The 24,962-nt window shown below is 38.9% G+C and overlaps 1 protein-coding gene across 5 annotated transcripts in view; it reads left to right on the top strand.

Moving 5' to 3' along the window:
* ESR1 (estrogen receptor 1) overlaps positions 1-24,962 on the top strand; it is a 403,080-nt gene that overhangs the window by 288,875 nt on the left and 89,243 nt on the right. For all 5 annotated transcript variants that reach the window (XM_047734308.1, XM_047734307.1, XM_047734306.1 and 2 more), the window contains one exon: positions 24,286-24,424. In XM_047734308.1, coding sequence (XP_047590264.1) covers positions 24,286-24,424 — 139 coding nt within the window. The remainder of the gene's footprint in view (positions 1-24,285; positions 24,425-24,962) is intronic.

Consider the following 24,962-nt stretch of genomic DNA (forward strand, 5'->3'; position numbering starts at 1 on the left):
GATCACCAAGAGAGCATAGCACTGGCACAAAAACAGACACATAGACCAGTGGAACAGAGTAGAGAGCCCAGATATGGACCCTCAAATCTATGGTCAAATAATCTTCGACAAAGCAGGAAAAAATATACAGTGGAAAAAAGTCTCTTCAATATATGGTGCTGGGAAAATTGGACAGCTATGTGTAGAAGAATGAAACTCGACCATTCTCTTAAACCATACACAAAGATAAACTCGAATGGATAAAAGACCTCAATGTGAGGCAGGAATCCATCAGAATTCTAGAGGAGAATATAGGCAGTAATCCCTTCAACATCGGCTACAGCAACTTTTTCCAAGACATGACTCCAAAGGCAAAGGAAACAAAAGTGAAAATGAGCTTTTGGGACTTCATCAAGATCAAAAGCTTCTGCACAGCAAAGGAAACAGTGAATAAAACAAAGAGGCAACCCACGGAATGGGAGAAGATATTCACAAATGACACTAGAGACAAAGGGCTGATATCCAAGATCTATAAAGAACTCCTCAAACTCAACACACACAAAACAGATAATCATGTCAAAAAATGAGCAGAAGACATGAACAGACACTTCTGCAATGAAGACATACAAATGTCTAACAGACATATGAAAAAAATGTTCATCATCATTAGCCATCTGGGAGATTCAAATCAAAACCACACTGAGATACTACCTTACACCAGTTAGAATGGCCAAAATTAACAAGGCAGTGAACAACATGTGTTGGAGAGGATGTGGAGAAAGGGGACCCTCTTACACTGTTGGTGAGAATGCAAGTTGGTGCAGCCACTTTGGAAAACTGTGCGGAGATTCCTTAAGAAATTACAAATAGAGCTTCCCTATGATTCTGCAATTGCATTACTGGGTATTTACCCCAAAGATACAGATGTAGTGAAAAGAAGGGCCATCTGTACCCCAATGTTCATAGCAGCAATGACCACAGTCACCAAACTGTGGAAAGAACCAAGATGCCCTTCAATGGATGAATGGATAAAGAAGATATGGTCCATATATACGATGGAGTATTATGCCTCCATCAGAAAGGATGAATACCCAACTTTTGTATCAACATGGACAGGATTGGAAGAGATTATGCTAAGTGAAATAAGTCAAGCAGAGAGAGTCAGTTATATGGTTTCACTTACTTGTGGGGCATAAGGAATAACATGGAGGACAGGGGGGTATTGAGAGGAGAAGGGAGTTGGGGGAAGTCGGAGGGCGAGATGAACCATGACAGACTGTGGACTCTGAGAGACAGACTGAGCGTTTTGGAGGGGAAGAGGGTGGAGGGTTAGGTAAGCCTGTTGGTGAGTATTGTGGAGGGCATGTATTGCATGGAGCACTGGGTGTGGTGCATAAACAATGAATTCTGGAACACTGAAAGGAAATTTTAAAAAATATTAAAAAAAGAACATCCTACTAAACAATGAAGGGGTCAACCAGGAAATTAAAGAAAGAAATAAAAAAATACATGGAAATAAATGAGAATGAAAATGTGATGGTCTAAAACCTTTGGGATGCAGCAAAAGTGGTCATAAAAGGGAAGTACATAACAATACAAGTGTACCTCAAAAAGCAAGAAAAATCTCTAATATACAACCTAACCTTACACGTATGGGATCTAGAAAAAGAACAACAAATGTAGCTTAAAGCCAGCTGGAGACAGGAAATAATAAAAATTAGAGCAGAAATAAATGATGTAGAAACAATAACAACAAAGAAATAGAATAGATCAATGAAACCAGGAGCTGATTATTACAAAGAATTAATACAATTGGTAACCCCCTAGCCAGACTTATCAAAAGGAAAAGAGAAAGGACCCAAATAAATAAAATCATGAATGAGAGAGGAGAGATCACTGCCAACATCACAGAAATATGAATAATTATAGAAGAATTTTATGAAAAATTATATGCCAACAAGTTGGGCAATCTGGAAGAATGGACAAATTCCTAGAAACATATAAACTATCAAAACTGAAACAGGAAGTAATAGAAAACTTAAACGTACCAATAATAAGCAAAGAAATTGAATCAGTAATCGAAAATCTCCCAAGAAACAAAAGTCCAGAACCAGATGGCTTCCCAGGGAAATTCTATGAAACATTTAAAGAAGAGTTAATACCTATTCTTCTCAAACTGTTCCAACAACTAGAAATGAAAGGAAACCTTCCAAACTTATTCTATAAAGCCAGCATTACCTTGACTCCAAAACCAAAGACCCCACTATAAAAGAGAATTGCAGGCCAATATCCCTGATGAACATGGATGTAAAAATTCTCCACAAAATACTAGCAAATTAAATCCAATAGTACATTCAAAGAATCATTTACCACAATCAAGTGAGGTTTATTCCTGGGCTACAAGGGTGAGTCAGTATTTTCAAATCAATCAACATGATATAGCACATTAATGAATAAAAATGAGAACCGTATGATCCTCTCAAGAGATGCAGAAAAAGCATTTGACAAAGTACAGCATCCACTGTTTTTTTTTTTTTTTATTTTTTTTGAGGAGAGAGAGAACAAGCATGGGGAGGGGCAGAGGTAAAGAAGACTCTTTCAAGCAGACTCCCCACTGAACGAGGAGCCTGCCATGAGTCTCAGTCCCACAAATGATGAGATCGTGACTTGAGCTGAAACCAGGAGCTGGACACTTAACAGACTGTGCTACCCAGGCCCCCTACAGCATCCATCTTGATAAAAACCTTCAACAGAGTAGGGATAGAGGGAACATACCTCAACATCATAAAACTGGGTCTTGTATGTAAGTGATGAATCACTAAATTCTGCTCTTGAAATTAATACAACACTGTATGTTAACTAAGTGGAATTTAAATAAAAACCTGAAATTAAAAAAAAATAACATCCAGTGCTCATCACAAGTGCCCTCCTTAATACCCATCACACATTTAATCTATCTGCCCACCCACCCCCTCTAACAGCCCTCAGTTTGTTCTTTATAGTTAAGAGTCTGTTTTATGGTTTATCTCTATTATTTTCCCCCTATGTTCATCTGTTTCATTTATTAAATTCCACATATGAGTGAAATCATATGGTATTTGCCTTTCTCTGACTGACTTATTTCACTTAGCATAATACACTCTAGCTCCAGCCATGTCATTGCAAATGGCATGATTTCATTCTTTTTGATGGCTGAGTAATATTCCACTGTGTATATACACCACATCTTCTTTATTCATGCATCAGCTGATGGACATTTGGGTTCTCTCCATCATTTGGCTGTTGCTGATAATGCTGCTGTAAACATCAGATGCGTGTATTCCTTTGAATCAGTATTTTTTTTTTTTTTGTAACTTTTGGGTAAATACCTCATTGTGCAATTGCTGAGTCATTGGGTAGTTCTATTTTTAACTCTTTGGAGAACCTCCATACTGTTCTCCAGAGTGGCTGTACCATTTTGCATTCCCACCAACAGAGTGAGAGGTTTCCCCTTTCTCTGCATCCTGGCCAACACCTGTTGTTAGTCGTGTTGTTGATTTTAGCTATTCTGACAGGTGTGAGGTGGTATCTTATCATGGTTTTGGTTTGTATTTTCCTGGTGATGAGTGATGTTGAGCATCTTTTCATGTGTCTGTTAGCCATCAGGATGTCTTGGGAAAAATGTCTGTTCATGTCTTCTTGGGGCGGGTGCTTTTTAAATCTTCCTTTTGGATGAAAAAACTGAGGGATAGAGAATTTAAGTAGTTTTCTCAAAGCTTCTCCACTATGACATGGCTGAGCTGGGATTAAGCCAAGGCCATCTTGAATAATCATGGCTACACCACACTGAGTATTGCAACCACCTCCACTGCAGTTTCCTGTGAGAAAAGACTTTCCCTTTCAAGAACATTAATATCTTTTCATAATTGACTTGTTTTCTCAGTCACTATGGAATGTATGGAATAATGTTGTTATTTTCCTATAAAAGACAGTGACTTCACAACTATCAGCTCTGGTTGTCACAGAACCTCATTCAAACTTTGCAGCAAGTCATTGAGACTGTCTTCAATGTGACTACACACCACATAGACATATATTGTCTTCTCTTATTGCACAGCCCTGGTTTACCTGGGGCAGTCACCTCCTTGTCATGTAGATGTGTTATGCCCATGTCCAAATACAAGTCTATGGTTGCATCTCTGTCCATGAAAATGCACACCTACTCAGCCTTTCTGTTTCCACTTGCATCGTGTTTTCATGTACATCTCCATCTGATGGGATACCGCAAACCTCTCTGCCTTAGTACTCCTGTCTCCACTGAATTTCTTATTTTCCCAAACTTTTTAATCTTGTAGGGTGTGCTTCTGCATTGAGTGCCAAGTCTTGTAGTGCCTTACTTTGAGTTTTATAAAATGAGACTAGGAAATATAACTCTTTATATTCATTTGCTTCTAGCAATAGAGTGTTAAGCATGTAATTAGAAGGCAAAACTAGAACTTGGGGTCCTTATACAACATGCAAAATAAATGAGTGTGTGACAGTTTCAGTCCCTAACACAATGCCTTGAATATAATAGGCCTTCAATAAATATTTGGTGGATGACATTTTTGTTGTTGTTGTTCTATTAGTTTGAGCAAATCTCTAAGAGTTGCACTCAGTGTAATGTACAGAGAAACTGATCTTTTGGGTCATTTCAAATAGGTAGAGAGCCATTCACCACCTATTAAGGACAAAGGAGATTTGATGACAAGAGGGTTTCCAGACCATCCAAAAGTGTTATTCTAATATTTGTTCACAGCTAGCAAAATGGGGCCATAGAAACCTTTCATAAGCAGATGCTTTCTATTCCTATATAAATGCTCTTCCTAGCTTTGGCCAAAACAAAAACAAAATGGCAAAATAAAACAAAAATGTAATGTGAAGAGCATCTCACTGTTTATTGTTTCGCTCAAACTTAGTTGATAGGACTAAATTTGATCAGTTTTTTTGGGGGAGGGGATCAGTATTGATATATACCTGGGTCCTGAATTTTCTTGTTATTTATTGTCTCATCCATTCAGTTAATGTATGATTTACTAATCAACTCCTTAATGAATGGATCTGTGGTAGCTCATTCAAGACATAGAATTAAACATTAGATAAGCATACACACAAACCCTTGTGCTCAGCATACATCATTTCTTGTTCTGTAGCAGCCTTAGGGAATTTAGGATACTTTTTACACTTAACATTTTAAAAGAATGGTTTTTTTTTTTTTTTTTTTTTCAATCTCAGTCCTGGGATTGCAAAATGAGACAGAAGTCACAAAGTATACCAGAAGGTTAACATTAATAGCTGTAGGAACTTGAGGAGGACAAGTATAACCCATTACAACTGTTAATACTGATGTGTCAGGATAAAACTATGCCCCAAGAAGTAATGTGCAGAGTAGCTACTATTGCTGGAAGCTGATGGAGCCAAGAACCTGAGTTATTTTTCAACAAACCATTGTGCCACTTTCTGCCTCTTTCTTGACATTGACTATGCTTTTAGCAGGGCAAAAGTGATTTGAAATTTTTGTTAGAGTTCAAAATTTAAATCATGTTCACTTTCCTGAAATTCCATTGGATGATGGAGTTGCAGAAGAGAAAACCATGCCAATAAAAGAAAGGGAGTAAAAGTGATTGGAAAAGGTTTAAAGATGCCATCTTCCTGAAGAGATTAGAAAGCTAGCCACTGGAAGCAGAGGGCAGGGAAAGAGCCCTTGGACGTGTCACTGAAATCTTCCAGAAGTGATGAGAGCATTCCTCATCCTTCTCATTACTTGTTAAGATTTTATTATTAGGCAAATTATTTACTTTCAGTCTGTTTCTTTTAGATTTTTCCATGTAGCGAGGACTCTTCTTTGTCTCCCTGTCTTTGTTATTTCTCGGAAGTATCCCGATTTGTTTAGGTAAAATTTATATGTAAATATGCCATATATATACAAAAATAATGAGGCCCAGCTTAGGAGGTTATGCCTTTAGGATGTTATAATTGCCAATAAAATCAGCATGAGTTTGTTTCTTTTTCAGCTCCCTGCAAATATTCACTCAGAATGTTTTCGAGTATCAGTTTTGTGAAAAGCACGGTTTTTAATTCTTTGGGGGAAGCAAAGATGAGTAAGTCTGTTTCTTCCTCTCTAGTAAGTCCATAATTAGGGCTGACACATGGAGTCATGCCCTGGAGGGGTAGTGTATCTTTCAGAACTGGGGAAAGTTGAGACAAAGAATCAGAGACTTTGTTACCAACCAGTTACTTTTTTCTGAAACAATATCATTAATCATGTACCATCTTGCAGATTACAGATAGAGACAACATCACTTGTCTGTGTAATCAATTCCCATATGATCTAGGATTCTCCATGTATTTATGACTAAGACCTGTTTTCTTCCTGTCAGCTCACATTCAGAAGGATAGGTGTTTTTCACATTCTTATTCTGTCTGAAGTAGAATCCTTTCACAGAGCTGTATGCCTTTGAGATGATTTGGCTTTGCTATCAATTTCTAGTCTTAAAATCTGATTTTTATTGGTATCTAAGATGCCTTGGAAAGAATACGTAGAAGTTATTTGAAGTGAACTGGGTGGACAGTTCTTACTTTCTCCATTATGACCATCCTTCATAATGGTCATGTCAAAGCAAACGGTAGAGTGGGAGTCCTACTCCTCTTGGCCAGTCCTCAGCTGGCCGTATATGGTCGGGCACCAGACAAAACTTCACACATCTGACAAATCTTTCTGAGAGATTTGAAAGGTGAGAAGTGTATCTTTTCAAGGTTTTACTTATTTCATGCATAACTCCTTAATAACAGATTTGCTATCCTTTAATAGTAAATAAAATCTTTTTTGACATCTCAAAGTCATTAGAATTTATTAAATTAATAATCTATTTTAAGACCTGCCATTTCTCTTCAGTCTTCAAATCCTGGTGAATTTTCACAAACATTCTTTAGTTAAGTAATGACGTTAATAATTTCCCCTCATAGCTTATGAACTGAGTCACTGAGAGTGAGTCACGAAGGCCAACCGCTGTGTGTGCTCTTCAATAAGAGCTCAACTGCTGTTGTTTTACTAGGTCTGTCTTACAACCTTTCCCCTCAAGATCTCCTTGTCTTATATGTAGACGGCGTTCCTAGTAGTTAATAATATCCTCTTTGCTTTTCAATAGTTTTATGCGAACATTCCAAGAAAAGTGGAGGGAAGGGCAAGGAGGCCCCTGTTGTAACGTGATGTGCATGAAAATACCAGCAGCCCTCGATCGTCTGGGAAGTCATTGATTTCCATCCTTCTGCTGCAAGGGCTTTTTAACTGGGCATCCATAGACACACCAAGTTCTTTCTTTCTTTCTTTCTTTCTTTTTTATTTTTTTAAGATTTTATTTATTTATTTGACAGAGAGAGATCACAAGTAGGCAGAGAGTCAGGCAGAGAGAGAGGGGGGAAGCAGGCTGAGCCCGATGCGGGGCTTGATCCCAGGACCCTGAGACCATGACCTGAACTGAAGGCAGAGGCTTAACCCACTGAGCCACCCAGGCGCCCCAACACACCAAGTTCTTCAAAAGAACTGGATTTCAGTATGATTGATTTTATTCTGTGATCTTTAACTATTTTATTTCATGCATTCAGAACCTTATTCTGAGGAGTCCATAGACTTCAGACATCCAGATTGAACAAAGATGTTTAAGAACGCGGTCATAACCATTGTAGACAGTGAAACTCATCATCGGGGTGTGGGAAGAATATTTGTCATCTGCACAATATTTGGTACTTTTGTCATTAAAAAGTGGATGCCTAAATGGCTCAGTCAATAAAGCATATGACTCTTGATCTTGGGGTTGTGAGTTAGAGCCCCACATTGAATGTAGAGATTACTTAAAAAAAAAAATCTTTGGGGCACCTGGATGGCTCAGTCATTAAGTTTCCGCCTTCGACTCAGGTCATGATCCAGGGTCCTGGGATCGAACCCCGCACCTGGCTCCTTGCTCAGTGCAAAGCTTGCTTCTCCCTCTCCCACTCACCTTGCTTGTATTCCCTCTCTCGCTGTCTCTCTTTCTGTCAAATAAATAAAATATTTAAAAATAGTAAATAAATAAATAAGATCTTTGGGGGGGAAAGAACAAAAAGGAACTAAAGCAATGGCAGCCACCATTTATTTGTTGGCCAGCAATATTTTCTAGGCAATGTGCTAGGTTCTTTATATACTTTCAAGTTGTCATCATAACGTCTTATGGGTATATTATTATCATTCTGGCTTTGTAGATAAAGTAACTGTGAGGGGCTCCTGGGTGGCTCAGTGGGTTAAGCCTCTGCCTACAGCTCAGGTCATGATCCCAGGGTTCTGGGATCGAGCCCCACATCGGGCTCTCTGCTCGGCGGGGATCCTGTTTCCCCCTCTCTCTCTGCCTGCCTCTCTGCCTACTTGTGATCTCTGTCAAATAAATAAAAACTTAAAAAAAAAAGTAACTGTGAAGCCCAGGACAATTCATTCATTGACAAAATATTCATGGAGCATATATCAAGAGAGGCACTGTGCTAGGCACCAGAAATGAAATAATTCACCCAAGCTCATGTACCTAGTAAGTAGCAAACCTGGTCTCCGCAAAACCCATTATCTCTCCCCTCACGCCTTGCATTTTCATAATTCATTCTACATTTGAAACATTAAAAATCCAATTGAAAAACATGGAACTCGAAGAAGGTAGCCAACAGTCATTTTTCTCTTTATACAAATGTGAAACATAATTAGGTCTTCCTGGAGCGTGGAACTTCTGCTCATGCTTTTCCCCACTCCAGCATTGCCTGAGCAAACCGGAACCCAGTCAGTGACTTCCTGGATTGAGCCCGTTCTGTTCTTAGACCATCAATCTTGTTATCATGAGAAAGAATAAAAATATATGTAATTACAGTGATGGTGCCTATATGTCCTTGTATCCCAGAAAACACATCTATTCCTCCATCTTGCTAAATATTCCTAAACCTTGCTTCTGATTTGGTATATGTGCTATTGGTGTGTGTGTGTGTGTGTGTGTGTGTGTGTGTGTGTGTGTGTGTGTTGGGGGTGGTTGTATTGGTTTTTTTAGTGATCGTAAGATTTTCTTATCTGTGGTCTGAAATACTTAGAACAAGAGATTTTACAGCCTTGAAGACAAAGTATATTTTCACTGCTAAATGTAAGATAGGTTCATGCTGATAACCACAATTTCTATGAATCAAAAGAACTACCTTCATGCCCATCTCCAGTTCTGGCTTAATTCCTCTTTCTGGATTGGAAGCTGATTTGAGAAGCTGACCATAGCACTAGAGATACTGAAAGTGTGATGAGGAATTTTAGTCCATTGTTCCCTGGAGAATTTCCTAACTGCTTCATAGATGGTAGGAAGAGAAAGACCAAATATATATATATATATATACAGAGAGAGAGAGAGAGAGAGATAGAAAGTTCTTTCCTTTGGTTTTATGACAATGAAATGTAGGTTAGAAATCTGACTAGTCCAAAATTATGGATAGTCTCTTAATTTTCATTTATAAAAATAAAGACAACTTCTGTCTGAGAAGAAAAAATAATTCTGTTCAACATTATTTTCAAGAATTCAAAATAGACAATGTTATTTTAAGTTTTATTTTCCTCAAATTTTATTCCCTGCTGTCACCTTGCTTGCCAGCTCTGTGAGAAAAACTGTCCCAGTGGCTCTGCTCACTCTCCTCAGGAGAGGACATGGCCAGCTCCAAGGCTGACCCCTGTCAGGGCAGCTCAGCAACATTCAGCTCCCTGGAAAGAGGAAGCTGGTACAAGGTCTGCTGGGAGGCATGAGGTGACATCATTGCTAAGGCGAGACCACATTTTCCACTTAAGTGCACCTTCAGAAAGCCAGTGGGGAGAACACAAACTCAGGCCTCCAGATGCAGGAGGCTCCTCTGAGCTGGGACCCTGTCTCCTCTCAGGACCCCCTCTGGATTCAAGAGGAGGAATGTTGATGATCTTCTGAAATTAAGCTCCTAATCTGAGAAATTGGAAGTGTTGATTCACCCCAAGTGGGAATGATCAAGAGAAGATATATTTTATGCCATTTGTGAATTCTAATTATTGAAAGTATTTTGACAAAAAGCCAAATACATGGCCAGAGTTGATCCTTTTCAGAATCAGTGGATAACAGATGTTTATTTTTCCTTTTTTGAACTTCTATTTAAGAGAGGATGGCACATGCCAGCCCCATGCTGTATTATTATTATTATTATTATTATTATTATTATTATTATTGTTATTTACTTTATAAATAGTCTCTGAATGAAAAAGACTTTTTTTTTTAAGTTAAAGTAACAAAGTCATTGTTTTTAGTATGGAAAAAAAATGGTTATTATTTTGATGGCATTGGCATTTTTCGTGACATCTTTGCCTCTTTTCTCTCTGCCTTCCCCTTCTAAGTGGTATAACTGTGGTAAACTCATCTCCAGTGACTTCAGTTTTTACCTTTTTCTTAATCATACCCAATCTATAACTCGAGGCTGCCCCAGACCTCTTGGCTTCAGAGCCTTATTTCAGCAATCCATGAGACTTTTCCTTGCTTCTCAGGAAGTTAGATAAAAATATTTAAGCTGGTGCTCACTGCCTTCCTCATGAGCCTTCTCTTCCTTATGTATGCCCATCACCGTGGCCAATCACACTGGCCAGACACTTAGATCCTTGACTCCTCCCCGTCTTTTCATCCCTCATTTGTTAAATTCAGTTAATTATCCTTCCTCGATATCTCAGCATATTTCTATTCTTTCTCCTTGCCTTCACCCTATCTAAGACTCCTACTTTTATTATTTTTTTTTCTTTTCAGCGTAACAGTATTCATTGTTTTTGCACCATACCCAGTGCTCCATGCAATACATGCTCTCCCTAATACCCACCACCTTGTTCCCCCAACCTCCCACCCGCCCGCCCCTTCAAGACCCTCAGGTTTATTTTCAGAGTCCATAGTCTCTCATGGTTCACCTCCCCTTCCAGTTTCCCTCAACTCCCTTCTCTTCTCCATCCTCCCATGTCCTCCATGTTATTTGTTATGCTCCACAAATAAGTGAAACCATATGATAATTGACTCTCTTCGCTTGACTTATTTCACTCAGCATAATCTCTTCCAGTCCCGTCCATGTTGCTACAAAAGTTGGGTATTCATCCTTTCTGATGGAAGCATAATACTCCCTAGTGTATATGGACTACATCTTCCTTATCCATTCATCCGTTGAAGGGCATCTTGGTTCTTTCCACAGTTTGGCAACCATGGCCATTGCTGCTATAAACATTGGGGTACAGATGGCCCTTCTTTTCACTACATCTGTATCTTTGGGGTAAATACCCAGTAGTGCAATTGCAGGTTGGTGCAGCCTCTTTGGAGAAGAGTGTGGAGATTCCTCAAGAAATTAAAAATAGAGCTTCCCTAAGACTCCTACTTTTAAAATGCTTCAATGGTCTCTCTTTGCCTCAAGGCTGAAGGCAGAACTCCTTAGCACCCCCTGTCTCCTGCTTCCTTTGACAACCACATTTCTGACCACTCCTTCCTCCAGGTTCTCTATCCCTGCATGTCTGGTGTAGGGACAGTTATAGTGTCATGCCATACCTCTGGTCCCTGTGTCTCACTGCCTTCCTTTCCTCAAGTATTCCACTGAGATGTGAATTAAAAAACTGAACAAGTCTTACAGCTCTGGTTAGTCCTCTAATGTGGTCTTAGATACTGCTTTCCAATCAGTTTTTAATGAGACAGTCTTCTCTCTTAGCTTTGATGTCAGAGACCAAGACATATTAATTTTTTTTCCCTGACATCAATATATGCTTGATCCATAGTAGGCGTTCCAAAGAGTGTAATAATTCATGCTTTTAAGTAACTTTTCTGTAATTAATTCATGCTTTTAAGTACTCCAATGAGTATCGTATTTAGGAATGTTACTAAATACTTTTCTTTTTCTTTGTAGGGAAAAAAAATGTATTGGGCATTTAAATTTCAGTCTTTGCTCCTTAAAAAATTGGGTCTATACATAGATGATACTGAATTTTTAGGATGTAAGTAACCCTATATTCAAAAGGATAATTTTCTAGTTAAAGGGAAAGATACATTAATATTTTGTTCTAAGATCGTATTTTTTTATGTTGTAGAGATTTTTTAATGTTAGATTGGAGAGTCCAACAGTGTTGGATTTTTACAATTTTTTTTTTTATTTGACAGAGAGAAATCACAAGCAGGCAGAGTCAGGCAGAGAGAGAGGAGGAAGCAGGCTCCCCACTGAGCAGACAGCCCGATGTGGGGCTTGAACCCAGGACCTGGGATCATGACCTGAGCCGAAGGCAGTGGCTTAACCCACTGAGCCACCCAGGCGCCCCCAGTGTTGGATTTTTAGTTAGATTGGGGAGTCCAACAGTGGTTTCCCAAGTATTCTCCTTGACTATCCAGTGCATTCTCTCTCTTTCTCTCCTTGGTCCCTCTCTCTATCTCACAATTCCTCTTGTTCTTGCCTTCTTCCTATTTCCACAGCAACCATCTCAGTCCTCCATTATGCTCTTCCAACACCTTATCCTGTCACTTCACCTCTCTGCATCTTCACCTGTCAATACCTCTCCACTGAGAAACTGGAGATCTTCCAGGAAGTCCTTCAAATTGCACAAGATAATTCATTTACGCTCATTTTATCTCATTCATTTATTTACCTATCCCCCCTGCTTATTTGACAAATACTTATTTAAGGGCTTTATCTCAGCCAGGTATGACATTAAGTACTGTGGGTATAATTTATCAAGACATAGTCCCTGTGCTCATTCTGTTCCCAGTCTCGTGAGAGAGATGAATTCGTGAGTAAGCCCTGATATGGAGAAGAGCTACTATAGGAATAAGAACTTAACCTTGATGCTGAGAGAGTTGAAGTCATTAAAAGAGTGTGTTAGGAAGAGGGGAAACTATGTTACAACTAAGGAACCACCTTTTCTCTAGCTTCAAAGATTCAAGTTGCCCACTGCTCAGATATTTCCCTTCTGTTGGCACTCGACACATCTCATTATGGTCTTATGACATTTATGACATTTTTCTTGATTCTTGATTTTCTTGATTCTTCTATAGACTATGACCGTTTAGAGAACAAGAATGTTGTCCCATCTCTGTATTTACAGTACCCAGCCTCATGCCAGGTTTATATAAATTGGAGATGCTCAATAGTATTTGTTGAATGTTGAGCATGACCATGTAAGAGGTACAGTGTTTACAGTTTGTTATTGTTGGGGGTTAAATTGCGTCTCCCCAAAAGATACATTGAAGTCCTAACCTCTAATATCTATGAATGTGACCTTACTTACAAATAGTCTTTGCAATTAATCAAGTTAAAATGAGATCATGCTCAGTGCAGGCCCTAATCCAATGGGACTGGTGTCTTTATAAAAAGAGAAAAGATACAAAGACACATAGAGAACATCATGTGTTGTTGAAGGCAGAGATTAGAATGATGAATCTATAAGCCAAGGAATGCCAAGGATTGCCTGCAATACCAGAAGCTAGGAGAAAGGCATAGAATGGATTCTTCCCTACTATCTTTGGAGAAAGCATGACCTTGCTGACATTTTGATTTCAGACTTCTGGTCTCTAAACTGTTGTTTCCTGATTTCTGTTTTTGTTTTTGTTTTTTAAACTCCCCAGTTGACTTTGTTATAGCAACTCTATAAAACTAATACAGTTACTATTTATTTTTATTGGAAAATATTGTTGCAGTTTCTTGTAATCCATAGGGAATCAACATTCTTTTTATTTTTTAAGATTTTATTTGTTTATTTCACAGACAGAGATCACAAGTAGGCAGAGAGGGAGGCAGAGAGAGGGGGAAGTAGGCTCCCCGCTGAGTGGAGAGCCTGATGTAGGACTCAATCCCAGGACCCTGAGATCATGACCTGAGCCGAAGGCAGAGGCTTAACCCACTGAGCCACCCAGGTGTCCCGAGAGTCAACGTTCTTGATGGAACTCAATACCAAGCCAAGGGCCATGTTGAACTAATAAGAAGTGAAATAGTTCTTGCTTTTAAGGTAATTAGCATTTAGAGAATATCTCTTAGAGGTTCTCCCAGCTACCCACCTTATCTTTAGCATGGTTATTTAATGGCCTGGCAAGATCTACTGTGCTTATAAAAGAATCCATCATGGGTTAAAGGAAAGTAGTCTCTGGCTTTCTAATTTCTTTATGGGCTCTCTCTACAGGCATATATATAAGGTCAGTGATAACTGACTTCAGATCTGGGATGGAAGAGGCTGAAATGATTCTCCTTTATTTTGTTATTTGTCCTCTTTGGGGCTGAATTTCAGGTAGGTTAATGGCAAGAATGTGAGAGTCGGGGAGCTGTAGGAAGACTGGAAGTAAGGAGGCAAACTTTTCTAAATAAATCCCCTGTGTGCTTGTGGGACTCTTGGGTCCCCACTGGCCTCAGACTTGGGGCTGCCTACCCCTTCCTGGGATGGGGTCCTATGCCTTATCCTCTGGTTTCTCAGAGGAACAGTTGTTACATGATTTGATACTCAACATTTCTGTTACTTTTTGGTGATTTTGCTTTGGAAGACTCCCATTTGAATGTTCTGAATTTAAGTGAAAACGATGAGAAAATAAGCCTCTTTTTTGCTCCTAATTCATTCTAGAACTAGATGTCCCCAGGTCATTAGCAATAATGGATGTTCCTCTAGCAAGTGTGTGTGTGTGTGTGTGTGTGCACACGTGTGTGAGAAAACACTCCCTAAGGCTAAGATAATTGTCAATTTTGGTTTCATTGAGTGGCTTAGGCAGTGGGGAGGCAGGAGGAGGAAATAATCGCTGGCCATTTGTTTAGGGGACTTGCTTAAAAAGAATTATCTTCTTCCCTCTCAGTCTTTGTGTTGATGTTTATAGTGCTTCCCGGGAGCCTACAGTTATCCGGAAAACTCAAGACTGATGACAATAGTCTTTGAAATGCTTCTGTAGGTATGCTTCTAGGTGGACGGGAAAAAATGTATGTTCCAAGGTACAAGTGCTTGTTGACTTTTTAAACATAACCAATCCACGTTCTTTGTGCGTGAACCCAGCACCGCCCCACAGTGCTGGCCTTCCTGTGCATTTGCCAAGCACCTCAAAGGACAGGCTTAAGTACTTTCATTTATAGTTTACTAATTTTTTCCTTCTTTGGTTTGCAATCTACTCTCAAAAACTGGAAAATCATTTCTTTTACTTTCTTCCCCTTTCTTCATTTAAGCTGAAATTGATTTTTTTTCTGGGCTAGTAAGGAAAAAAAAATCAGCTGTACTTAATACCGTTGCCCTTGCTGAATAAAAATAAAAGACTAGTTTACCTTCAAGCCGTGCTGTATCAGAGTAAAGAGCTTTTCTGTCCCTCCAAGGAGGATTTTGACATGAGAGAGTAGAAAAAATGTATACTTTCAATAGAGAATAATTGTAGCCAATACAAGAAGTAGTAGAATTGTTTATTTGGTGGACGGAGGGAATGGTTTTTTTGTGTGTGTTTCAAAAATTGGGAAGCTAGGAGACACTCTTAAATCCATCAGCTTCTCCAGAACTCTTCTCAAATGCTTATTGTCATGACAACCATCTCTTCATAAACCAAGGCTCTGACTGTAATACAGATGGGGTTGGTAACAAGGTAGAGTCGCCATCTGCTTTGTTTTCTCTGAGGGACATTTTTTTTTTTGATCCCCAAGTCTAATCCCAATATCTGCAAGTCTTGACTTATTTTTCTTTTTGGAGTCAGATATAGTTGTGAGATTAATTCTTTTCTCTTGACAAACCACTTCCTTATCTGTCATCACGTAAATAATTTTTTGTTAAATAGAAAGAAAAAAGGGGGGGATAGTTAAGTGTGTGTGAAAACATGTATGTTTTAATGATTTATTCCTCTATCTACTTGGCAAAATCTGATATGAGATGCCTTGTAATTCAATAGTACAGTCAAAAGTAAGGCCAGAAAAAGTAGGAGTAAGGCAGTCATTTCCCTAGGAAACAGGTAAAATCATTATGGCCTTCAGATATTGTATTTATGTCTGTGCTTCCTGACCTAGGGCTTCATGCAGTCTGTGGTAAGCCCTGTTGTTCTTACTCTCCAACAAAAGGAACACATTGACTCTTTAGGAGAGGAAAACCTTTCCTTATTATTAAATTTAGAGGGAAATTTGCAGAATAAATGGATGCTTACATGAGGGATGTAGCTTCATCTATCCCCTTCCCAAAGATGCAATGACATACTCAAACCTGAGGACATAATTTTTAATAAGAAAACAGTCACCATTTCACAATCCGATGATCAGAATTAAGATCTCTCCAGCCTTAGAAAAATAAGAAAATATGTACCTGGCCATTTAAAAGTGTGTTGTCAACAAAACTGCTAAATAGAAGTTCAGGGAAATATTTTACAAAGCTCCTATTTAAGGTCAAAAATAATTTCCTTCCTTGTGTTTTAATTATTTTACATATGCTACAATATATAATCCTAAAGCTTAAGATCTTGAGGTGCTTTTCAAAATACCTCTACTTTTCTTACTAATCAAAGAAGTTCTATAATTACCTCTCTAGATCAGACACAATTTATTTCCATACACTTTTTTTTATATCCTATGTGTTGATGTGTTTAAAAAAAATCAAATATTGCTAGGTAAGTAAAATATAACCATAAACTACTGTACACACAAATCCATACCTAGAATCATTTATGATGACTATACAATAAATTGGGCCTAAAGTCCAGGGGGCACCTGGCTGGCTCAGCCAGTAGAACATGTGACTCTTAATCTCAGGGTCCTGAGTTCAAGCCCCACATTGGATATAGAGCCTACCGTTAAACAAACAAACAAACAAACAAACAGAAAACTAGCCTAATGTACAGAGTGGGGGAAAAATGCTAGAAAATTTTTGAAGTGAAGTCTGAATATATTTTTCATGGGCAAGTCTAATAATTTTTTTTTTTTAAAGATTTTATTTATTTACCTGACAGAGATCACAAGTAGGCAGAGAGGCAGGCAGAGAGAGAGGAAGAAGCAGGCTCCCCGCCAAGCAGAAAGCCCGATGCGGGGCTCGATCCCAGGACCCTGGGATCATGACCCGAGCCGAAAGCAGAGGCTTTAACCCACTGAGCCACCCAGGCACCCCAAGTCTAATAATTTTTCAAAGAAGTGTTGTAAGGGGTGTGGTTCCTTGAATATAGTGTGGTGGATGGTTGTTAAAGTCCAGCAACAGTTGGGGTGCCTGGATGGCTTGGTCGATTAAACGTCTGACCCTTGATTTCGGCTCAGGTCATGATCTCAGTCTCTTGGGATTGAACCCCACACTCAGCAGGGGCTCTCTCTCTGCCACACCCCCCGTGCACATGCTTTCTCTCTCCCAAATAAATAAATCTTTAAAAAAAAAAAACCCACCATAGTTGAATTGGTAATGATGTCATAAATGTCCTCATTATATTATATGAAAACTTAGTACCCTTGTCAGGCTAGAGAGTCAAGAAAGTCTGGATTTATATAGATATCATGACCTCATCATCTGTAATTCCTTCAACATTCAGTCATCTTAATAAGGGGCATTTAAGATACACACCGTGCATTCAAAAAACATTACATTATTTTAGTTTACTTTAAAAACTCTGCCCTGAATTCTCCAAACTCAACTCACCATGCTCAATGTGACATTTTTAAAATATCAAATTTGTCACATTCGGTTCTTCACTTAACCACTGGTTTTTATTGCTGAGCATTGCCTGGAGAACACTGTTTTATTTCCCAAGGCAGGTCATCACCACAGTGCAAGTTTTGTTCTCTCTCAAGACAAAGAAGGAGCAGCAAATACAGTGTGGAAGTCCGGTGAGATCAGTAGGAAACCATCGACCATTTACATTGGGGGTATGAATACAGCTGGATTCCGGATTTGCTAAACATCTTGAAATGCTTTGAGTGTAATAAAACCCCAAACGTGCTTTCTTTTCTCATTTCTTCACATATGTATTTTAGGAGAAATATAATCCACATGCTCTTGTTTCTTCCACTTTTAAATCATGAAAACTTTGTTTTGTAAGAGCTGTTTGATGTCGAGGAAGTCTTTTATCCTTTTTTATTAGGTTATTTTTGTATATAAATAAAAAGAAAAATATAAACAGAAAACACAATATGACTTAGGGCAAACACGAAGTGCCCAATTTAGGTTTGAAGCTCTAGATCTAAAATATTTTGAAACAAAACATTTCTTCTGGTGCTTTGCAAAAGTCATGTTCCCTTCTATTAGGAAGAAGTTCCAGGCCTGTCGGGATGGATAGGAAGGAGAACGAATATCACTGAGTAGGACTCTGGTACTTCAGGACATCTGCTAAGTCCTTTACTTTTATAATAACCCGAAGTGGTAGGTCAGTCCATCTGCATTTTTCAGATGGGAAGAGCTTTCAGAGATCTTAAGTTACTGGCTGTAGGCCACAGAAGAATTTCAAGCCAGGTCTACTTGACTTTTCAGTTCATACTCTTTTCATTACTTCTGTCCTCCTCATTCCATTGGGAGGATGGGGAGGAAGGTTGGTGTACCCTCCTGATAATCAAAAAAATTCCATGTTGGAAATAGCTTGTCATAATCGGACCTGAGAATTGAGGGCTATTGTAACCTCAAGAAAGTGTCAGCTTGGTATTGGCAATGTGGATGTCTATTAGTATGGTGATTGCACAAGAGCATTGTATAAGTGGTATTGTGCCAGAGGGGGGCCTGTGCACCCTTCCCTTTCTTACAGCAGAGGAAAGCCAGAACGCATACAGACATGGTGATGTAGGGCAGGCTGGGGAGGAGGCCCATACTCTTGCATTGGGATAATCTGTTGCCACTTATATACTTTGTAACAGTGCTGTGTATTTGGTAAGAGGGGTGCATGATAATATTTAAATGGGTTCAGCTCATTGCTTAAAAATTTTTCAGTGCTTGTATGTTGCTGGATGTAGCTTAAAGAGTTGTAGAATGGGAATCACGATTTATAATAGGACTGCATAAAAAGAGGATCTAAGAATTTATTTGGAGGCGGGAGGTCGTATCATGGGGTACATGTCCATAGTATGACATCAAGTGGCCATTTTCTGGAGAAAAAAAGAGAAACTATTACAAATGGAGGGCATGAAGACTGCTTAGCATTTGAACTGGGACCTAGGTCCCTCTGGTATTATCTGTTGGGTAGGCTTTCTCCCAGAAATCCCCAATTTTGTTCAGCTTGTAGCTGTCTTTATGCTATAGTTTCATGTTCCATTCTTCTCCTTCCCCCTTTCTTCTCCTCTTCTCCTTCTTTCCCTTCTCTCCATCCTCTCTTTCTCCTTCCCCTTCCTCCCACTCTCCTCCCCTCCCACTCCTCCTTCTCCTCCTCCACTGAGTTTTTGGTATCCAGAGGAAGAGATGAATTATTTAAATCTTGTTCTATTGAGTTAAAGCAATACAAAAAGCATTTAATAGGCAATTTCAAAAATGACATTTTGGAGAACATTGGGGTCATCATATGACTGAGAACATGATTAATTTTTTCTGAAGGTCAGGAAACTAATATTTTTTCCAGTGGATTTACTAAGGGAACCAACCACCTGGCCTCTAGTTTCGAGGTTGCTTTTTTTCTTCCACAGGGTTTCTACCTCACTTTACATCTCTATAGATTTATCCCATGGAAGCAAGAAATATAATTACCAGAGTACTTATTTTTCCTCATGCTTATCCTGAAGAGCCACTGTGATTTACCTTTTACCCTACTGCAGTGCAGAACTTTACAAGCATTCATATTATATTAGTCATTTTGCCTAAGGGTCTTAGCACACTTTTCAATGTCACTTCTAAGAGCCATGTCATACCCCATAAGGGAGGGTGAGGCTTGAAGGATCTCCTGTGTGCCAAGGCAAATTTAGTAATTTGTCTGGCAGTCTCCAACAGAGTGGGGAAGAAGGTTTAGGGTCTCATGTGGCCCAGGGAAGGAGGAGACATGCCATGAGCTGCTTTCACAGTTAAAACTAAGATAAAAATCTTGCAGGAAGAACTGTTATTTTATAATGGAGGACAGAGGGAGGAATGTATTTATGTTGTGATAAAGCTGGAGATAATAGAGCCAGTTGTATGTATAAAGGGTTATTTCTCTGTGAAAGAGACCTCTCTTAACTTCATCAGAGCCCTGACCACATAGTCCGTGGGGAGTAGGAGGTGAGGCATTTCTGTCTTCTGGGATATTCCATCTATAAATACTCTATGACTCGATCTCTGAATGTAGGCTACAGGAAAAGATCCATGTTTGCTTTCTTTGAAAATTCTATTTTATAAAATGAGATTTTCTTGCATCTGATTTCCTTTGGTCTCAATAAACTATACTTTTTAGGTATCCATTCCATCTCACTGCTGTGGATTCCGCAGGCTCAGGGCCCCTTGTCACTCTCACTGTTGCTAAGATGGGAGTCCCCATGTGATGGGAGGTGAACTGTCTCTGACTGTGTCACCTGGAAGATTATCTGTCATTGATGCCTGTGTTCATATCCATAAATGCTGCTCCCTCTGATCTTCACAGTGGCAACACATTCAAGCATTTGAGAAAGGCCTTGTTGAATGCCTTTATGTTATTGTAGCAGATTCAGTTGGAACTGTCCATCCTTCCTCTTGTTTATAAGGAAAATAGCTAAGGTTTGAAGCTTCATGTCCATAGACAGATAATATAATTTCATTTGGAATTTAGGACATTATTTGTCTCCATTGGCTATGAGTTGGGGGTCTTTATTTTTTTAAATAAAGTTTTTTTTTAATTTTAATTTTTAATTTTTATTTATTTATTTGACAGAGATCACAAGTAGGCAGAGAGGCAGGCAGAGAGAGAGAGGGAAGCAGGTTTCCTGCTGAGCAGAGAGCCCGATGTGGGGCTCAATCCCAGGACCCTGGGATCATGACCTGAGCTGAAGGCAGAGGCTTTAACTCACTGAGCCACCCAGGCGCCCCAAATTGAGAGTCTTTAATGGACTGTTTTCAGGAGCCTTCATGATCATGGCGAGGGTTGATAGTCATCTTTGCACCCACACCATCCCCACTCATGTCCCAGGAACTTGCAGAGGACACTATGCAGGAGATACAACAACCCTTGTCTGAAGGCAATACAGACAGTTGGGAAAGATGACTAAAGAGACTCTTTTGTTTTGAGAGATCTGTATCATCTCAACAGAAGGCCCCAGCAATTCTGCTGTACTCAGACTAAAAACTATTGCTAGCAGACCTACTTCAGACAGATTTCATAATCACCAGACTTGTGTGGTACAAATGGTTATGGTGAGCTTCTGAGGCTCCCAAGAGACCACTAAAACTGTCAGACTTAAATAGCACTGAAGATTTGAAGTGAGAATTAAAAAGTATGATTCAGTTTACTATGTAAGGTTGCTACCAGAAAACACTCTTTTGGTGTTCCAAAATCGAATGGTTGCGTGGCCAACTGGGGTTCTCTCGAAGGATACTCCCCAATCTCATCCTGCATAATTGTTTGAGGTTTCTGGAGGGTATTGAATAGCAGGGTGTACATGTCATCATGGATGACATTATCACATGGTTATATTTTTTCCCATATAAAACAGTGAATGTCATGAAAGGAGACATCACTTTTCTAAAAGATTTGTTTATTTTAGAGAGAGAGAGAGAGTGAGTGAGAGTGTTGGGGGAGGAGGGGCAGAGGGCGAGGGAAAGAGAGAGTCTTAAGCAGACTCCATGCTAAGCATGGAGTCTGACACAGGGCTCAATCTCATGACCCTGAGATCATGACCTGAGCTGAAACCCAAGAGTTGGTTACTCAACACGCTGTGCCTCCTAGATATCCCAGAAGACATCACTTTCTAATGTTAACATTTCTGAAAGTGAGTTTAATTGACAGTGTCCATTTACAACGCTATTCTGAGACTTTACCCAAAAGATTGAGGTAAAATCTTAGAGAATTAAAATTCCTTGAGAGCTTTCCGTTTAAGTACTACTCACTGGAGTCAATTTATCCCATTAGACATTGGGTACTGAGAAAAAGAAACATTTCCTGTTGCCTGAGGCAGTGTTTCTTCCAGAACAAGGTTAGTCCATTTTGACCCAGTGTACTCCAGAGGTAAATAGCTGTAGGTTGTACAGATATCTGTTCCTTTTTCTATCCAGGAGGCCTGAAAACCAGTTATGCTGTTTTAATACCCAGTCATGGGTGGTTTTTTTTTTTGTTGTTTTTTGTTTTTTGTTTTTTTTTAATGAACAGAGTTACCAATTTTTTTCTCCAATTGCAAGCCCTGATTTCAGTGAGTGAAACTCACTCCAATGGAAGACAGCTTCTCTGAGAAAGTCTACACTGTAATGGGCCTTGGAATGGTTGATTGATGTAGGAGAAGGTGCAACAAATACGGATTTTAAAAAGCAGAATTTGATAGAATCATGCATCAGGTGCTTCTGATGAATATGCAGCCTAGCAGAATTTACAGACACATGCATAATTAACATCAATATAATGTATGATAGTGATCTGTTAGAAGCACTTGAGAAGATGTGCAACATCATTAGTTATTAGGAAATGCAAATTAAAACCACAGAACTGGTGTGATACCTCTGTCCATCTAGTAGAACATGCGATAGTTAAAAAGAAATGCTACCCCTGAAACTAATAATTAGCTATATGTTAACTAAGTTGAATTTAAATAAAGAATTAAAAAAAAAAAAGACTGACCATGCCAACTGTCAGTGAGGATATGGAACAACTAGTGCTGTCATCTGTTGCTGGTGGGAATATAAAATGGACAATTTGGCAATTTCTTAAAAAGTGATATAAACACCTACCATCTGGTCCAGCCATCAGAGTCTTAAATATTTACCACTCCCCCCACCAAAATCAAAGCCTATGTTCATACAAAAAGTTAGTACAGAAACTGCTTATAAATATTTTATTTGTAAGAGCCCCAGACTGGAAACAACCCAAATGTCCAATGAAAGAATAAGCAAATTGTATTTATTTATTGTATATTTCCATACAATGAAATACCACTCAGCGATAAAAGCAGTCAACTATTCATACAAGGAGACCATGGGTAAGTCTCAAAATAATTATGCTGAGTTACAAAAGTCAGACAGGAAGATGAGAGATTCTTAGGAATTAGATTAAAATAGTGACAGTGTATAGAAAGGAGAGGAAGAATTTTCGCATTACTTTGAAGATAGAATTGGTGAGGTTTGATTAGGGGATGATGACCTCAGGGGGCATAGACTCTAAGGTCTTTGTGTAGCTGGGGTTTCTCTGTATGGTTAGTCACCTATTTAGCAGTAAGGATGGCCCATCTATGTATCAGAAATGAACAGCTAATTGTTTAGTACTTCAAAGCCATAGTAAGGGCTCAATAAATTGGCCATCTTCTTCCTCTCCCTCTTCTTCCTTCTCCCCCCTCCTGCACCTCCTTCTTTTTCTTCTCCTTCACTTCCAACCCCCTCCTTCCCCCTCTTTCTTCTCCTCCTTCTTCTTCTTCCCCTTCTTCTCCTCCTTCTCCTCCCTGCACCTGTTCTCCTCCTCTTCCTCCTCTTCTTCTCTTCCTCTTCTTCCTCTCCCTTTTCCCCTTCTCCTCTTGCTTATTGTTGTTGTTATTATTATTATTATCATTAGGCATCCGCCATATTGTCCGTGATGATTGGGAAAAAATTCAATCTCCCATTAAAGCCTTTATCAAAAAAGGGCACATTAGTATTTATTATCAGAAGTAATTATAATGTCACCTTTATTCCTCTGACTCATTCCCCCCCAAGTTATTTATTTACACATGCTATTTTATTAGCCTTTTTTTTTTTTTAATATAGTGTGAAGAAAAAGAAGAACATGGCTTAGGGATGAAGCAAAGAAATGGAAATTTAGTGACTTCAGTCCTTGCCTATGCTCTAATTCCTATTTGGTTTAAGGCAATAGTTTAAATTTCTTGTACCTAAATATCTGCAACTGATTCAGAAATGAAACATAGTAATCGCATAGGACTATTAGAGATATCTAAGTAAAAAAAAAGTCTAAGATAATAAATTATAACATGAAGTATAGAACTTTATAGAAAGCTAAGGGGGTTGTATACATTCGTATATTTCTATAGATGTGATACTTAGGCATGAAGAAACTTACACAGCTACATTAATGTTCACTGATATACTAGGTTTAAAAATAGTTCCTTGGCTTTCCTATCCAGTGTGCTTCCATCCATACCATCTAATAGGAAATAGATCTCACCAGTTCAAATGCCTGCTTGCATTCATTTCACTAGTAATGATGACTTTCCGTTTTAAGTCAGCAGGGTTTTCTTGTCTTGTTTTAGGCTTTGTTGATTTGAGCCTGCACGATCAGGTCCACCTTCTGGAATGTGCCTGGCTAGAGATCCTGATGATTGGACTTGTCTGGCGCTCCATGGAGCACCCAGGGAAGCTCCTGTTTGCTCCTAACTTGCTCCTGGACAGGTAAGTGACCTGACCAAAGCTTGGGGGAAGTGCATCCTTTATAATCAGCAACTTATGCCTAAACCTCTTTTATTTGGTACTCCGTGAAGTGCCCAAGAACTTTATGAGATATGTTTACTTTACAAAGGGATGAATGTGGGAGATGCAGTCTAGTGAATTTCATGGGAAACTAAGGACAGCTTTCTGCTGGAGGATGCTAGACGTCTTAATAGAACATCCTCAGAGCAGAATGTTATTTCGAATATACACATATATAATTTGTATATTATATGTACATATACATATTAAATGAATGTTTATATATATACACACACATACATATGTATGTATGTTTGTATTTATACACATCTGTATAACTATGGACTCTAATTTTCTAACTCAACCTTCATCTTGTGTTACATATATTTAAAAAAAAGGAATAACATCCCTTTAATTAAGGTCTCTTTTGGCCCACATACACCCAAACCAGAACAGCCTCTTCATTTCCTTCTCCAATTTTCCTATCAGTTAAAGGAAGAAATTTGACCAGCCTTCTGAA

Source organism: Lutra lutra, chromosome 6 (genome assembly GCF_902655055.1).
Source record: "Lutra lutra chromosome 6, mLutLut1.2, whole genome shotgun sequence".
NCBI lineage: Eukaryota > Metazoa > Chordata > Mammalia > Carnivora > Mustelidae > Lutra > Lutra lutra.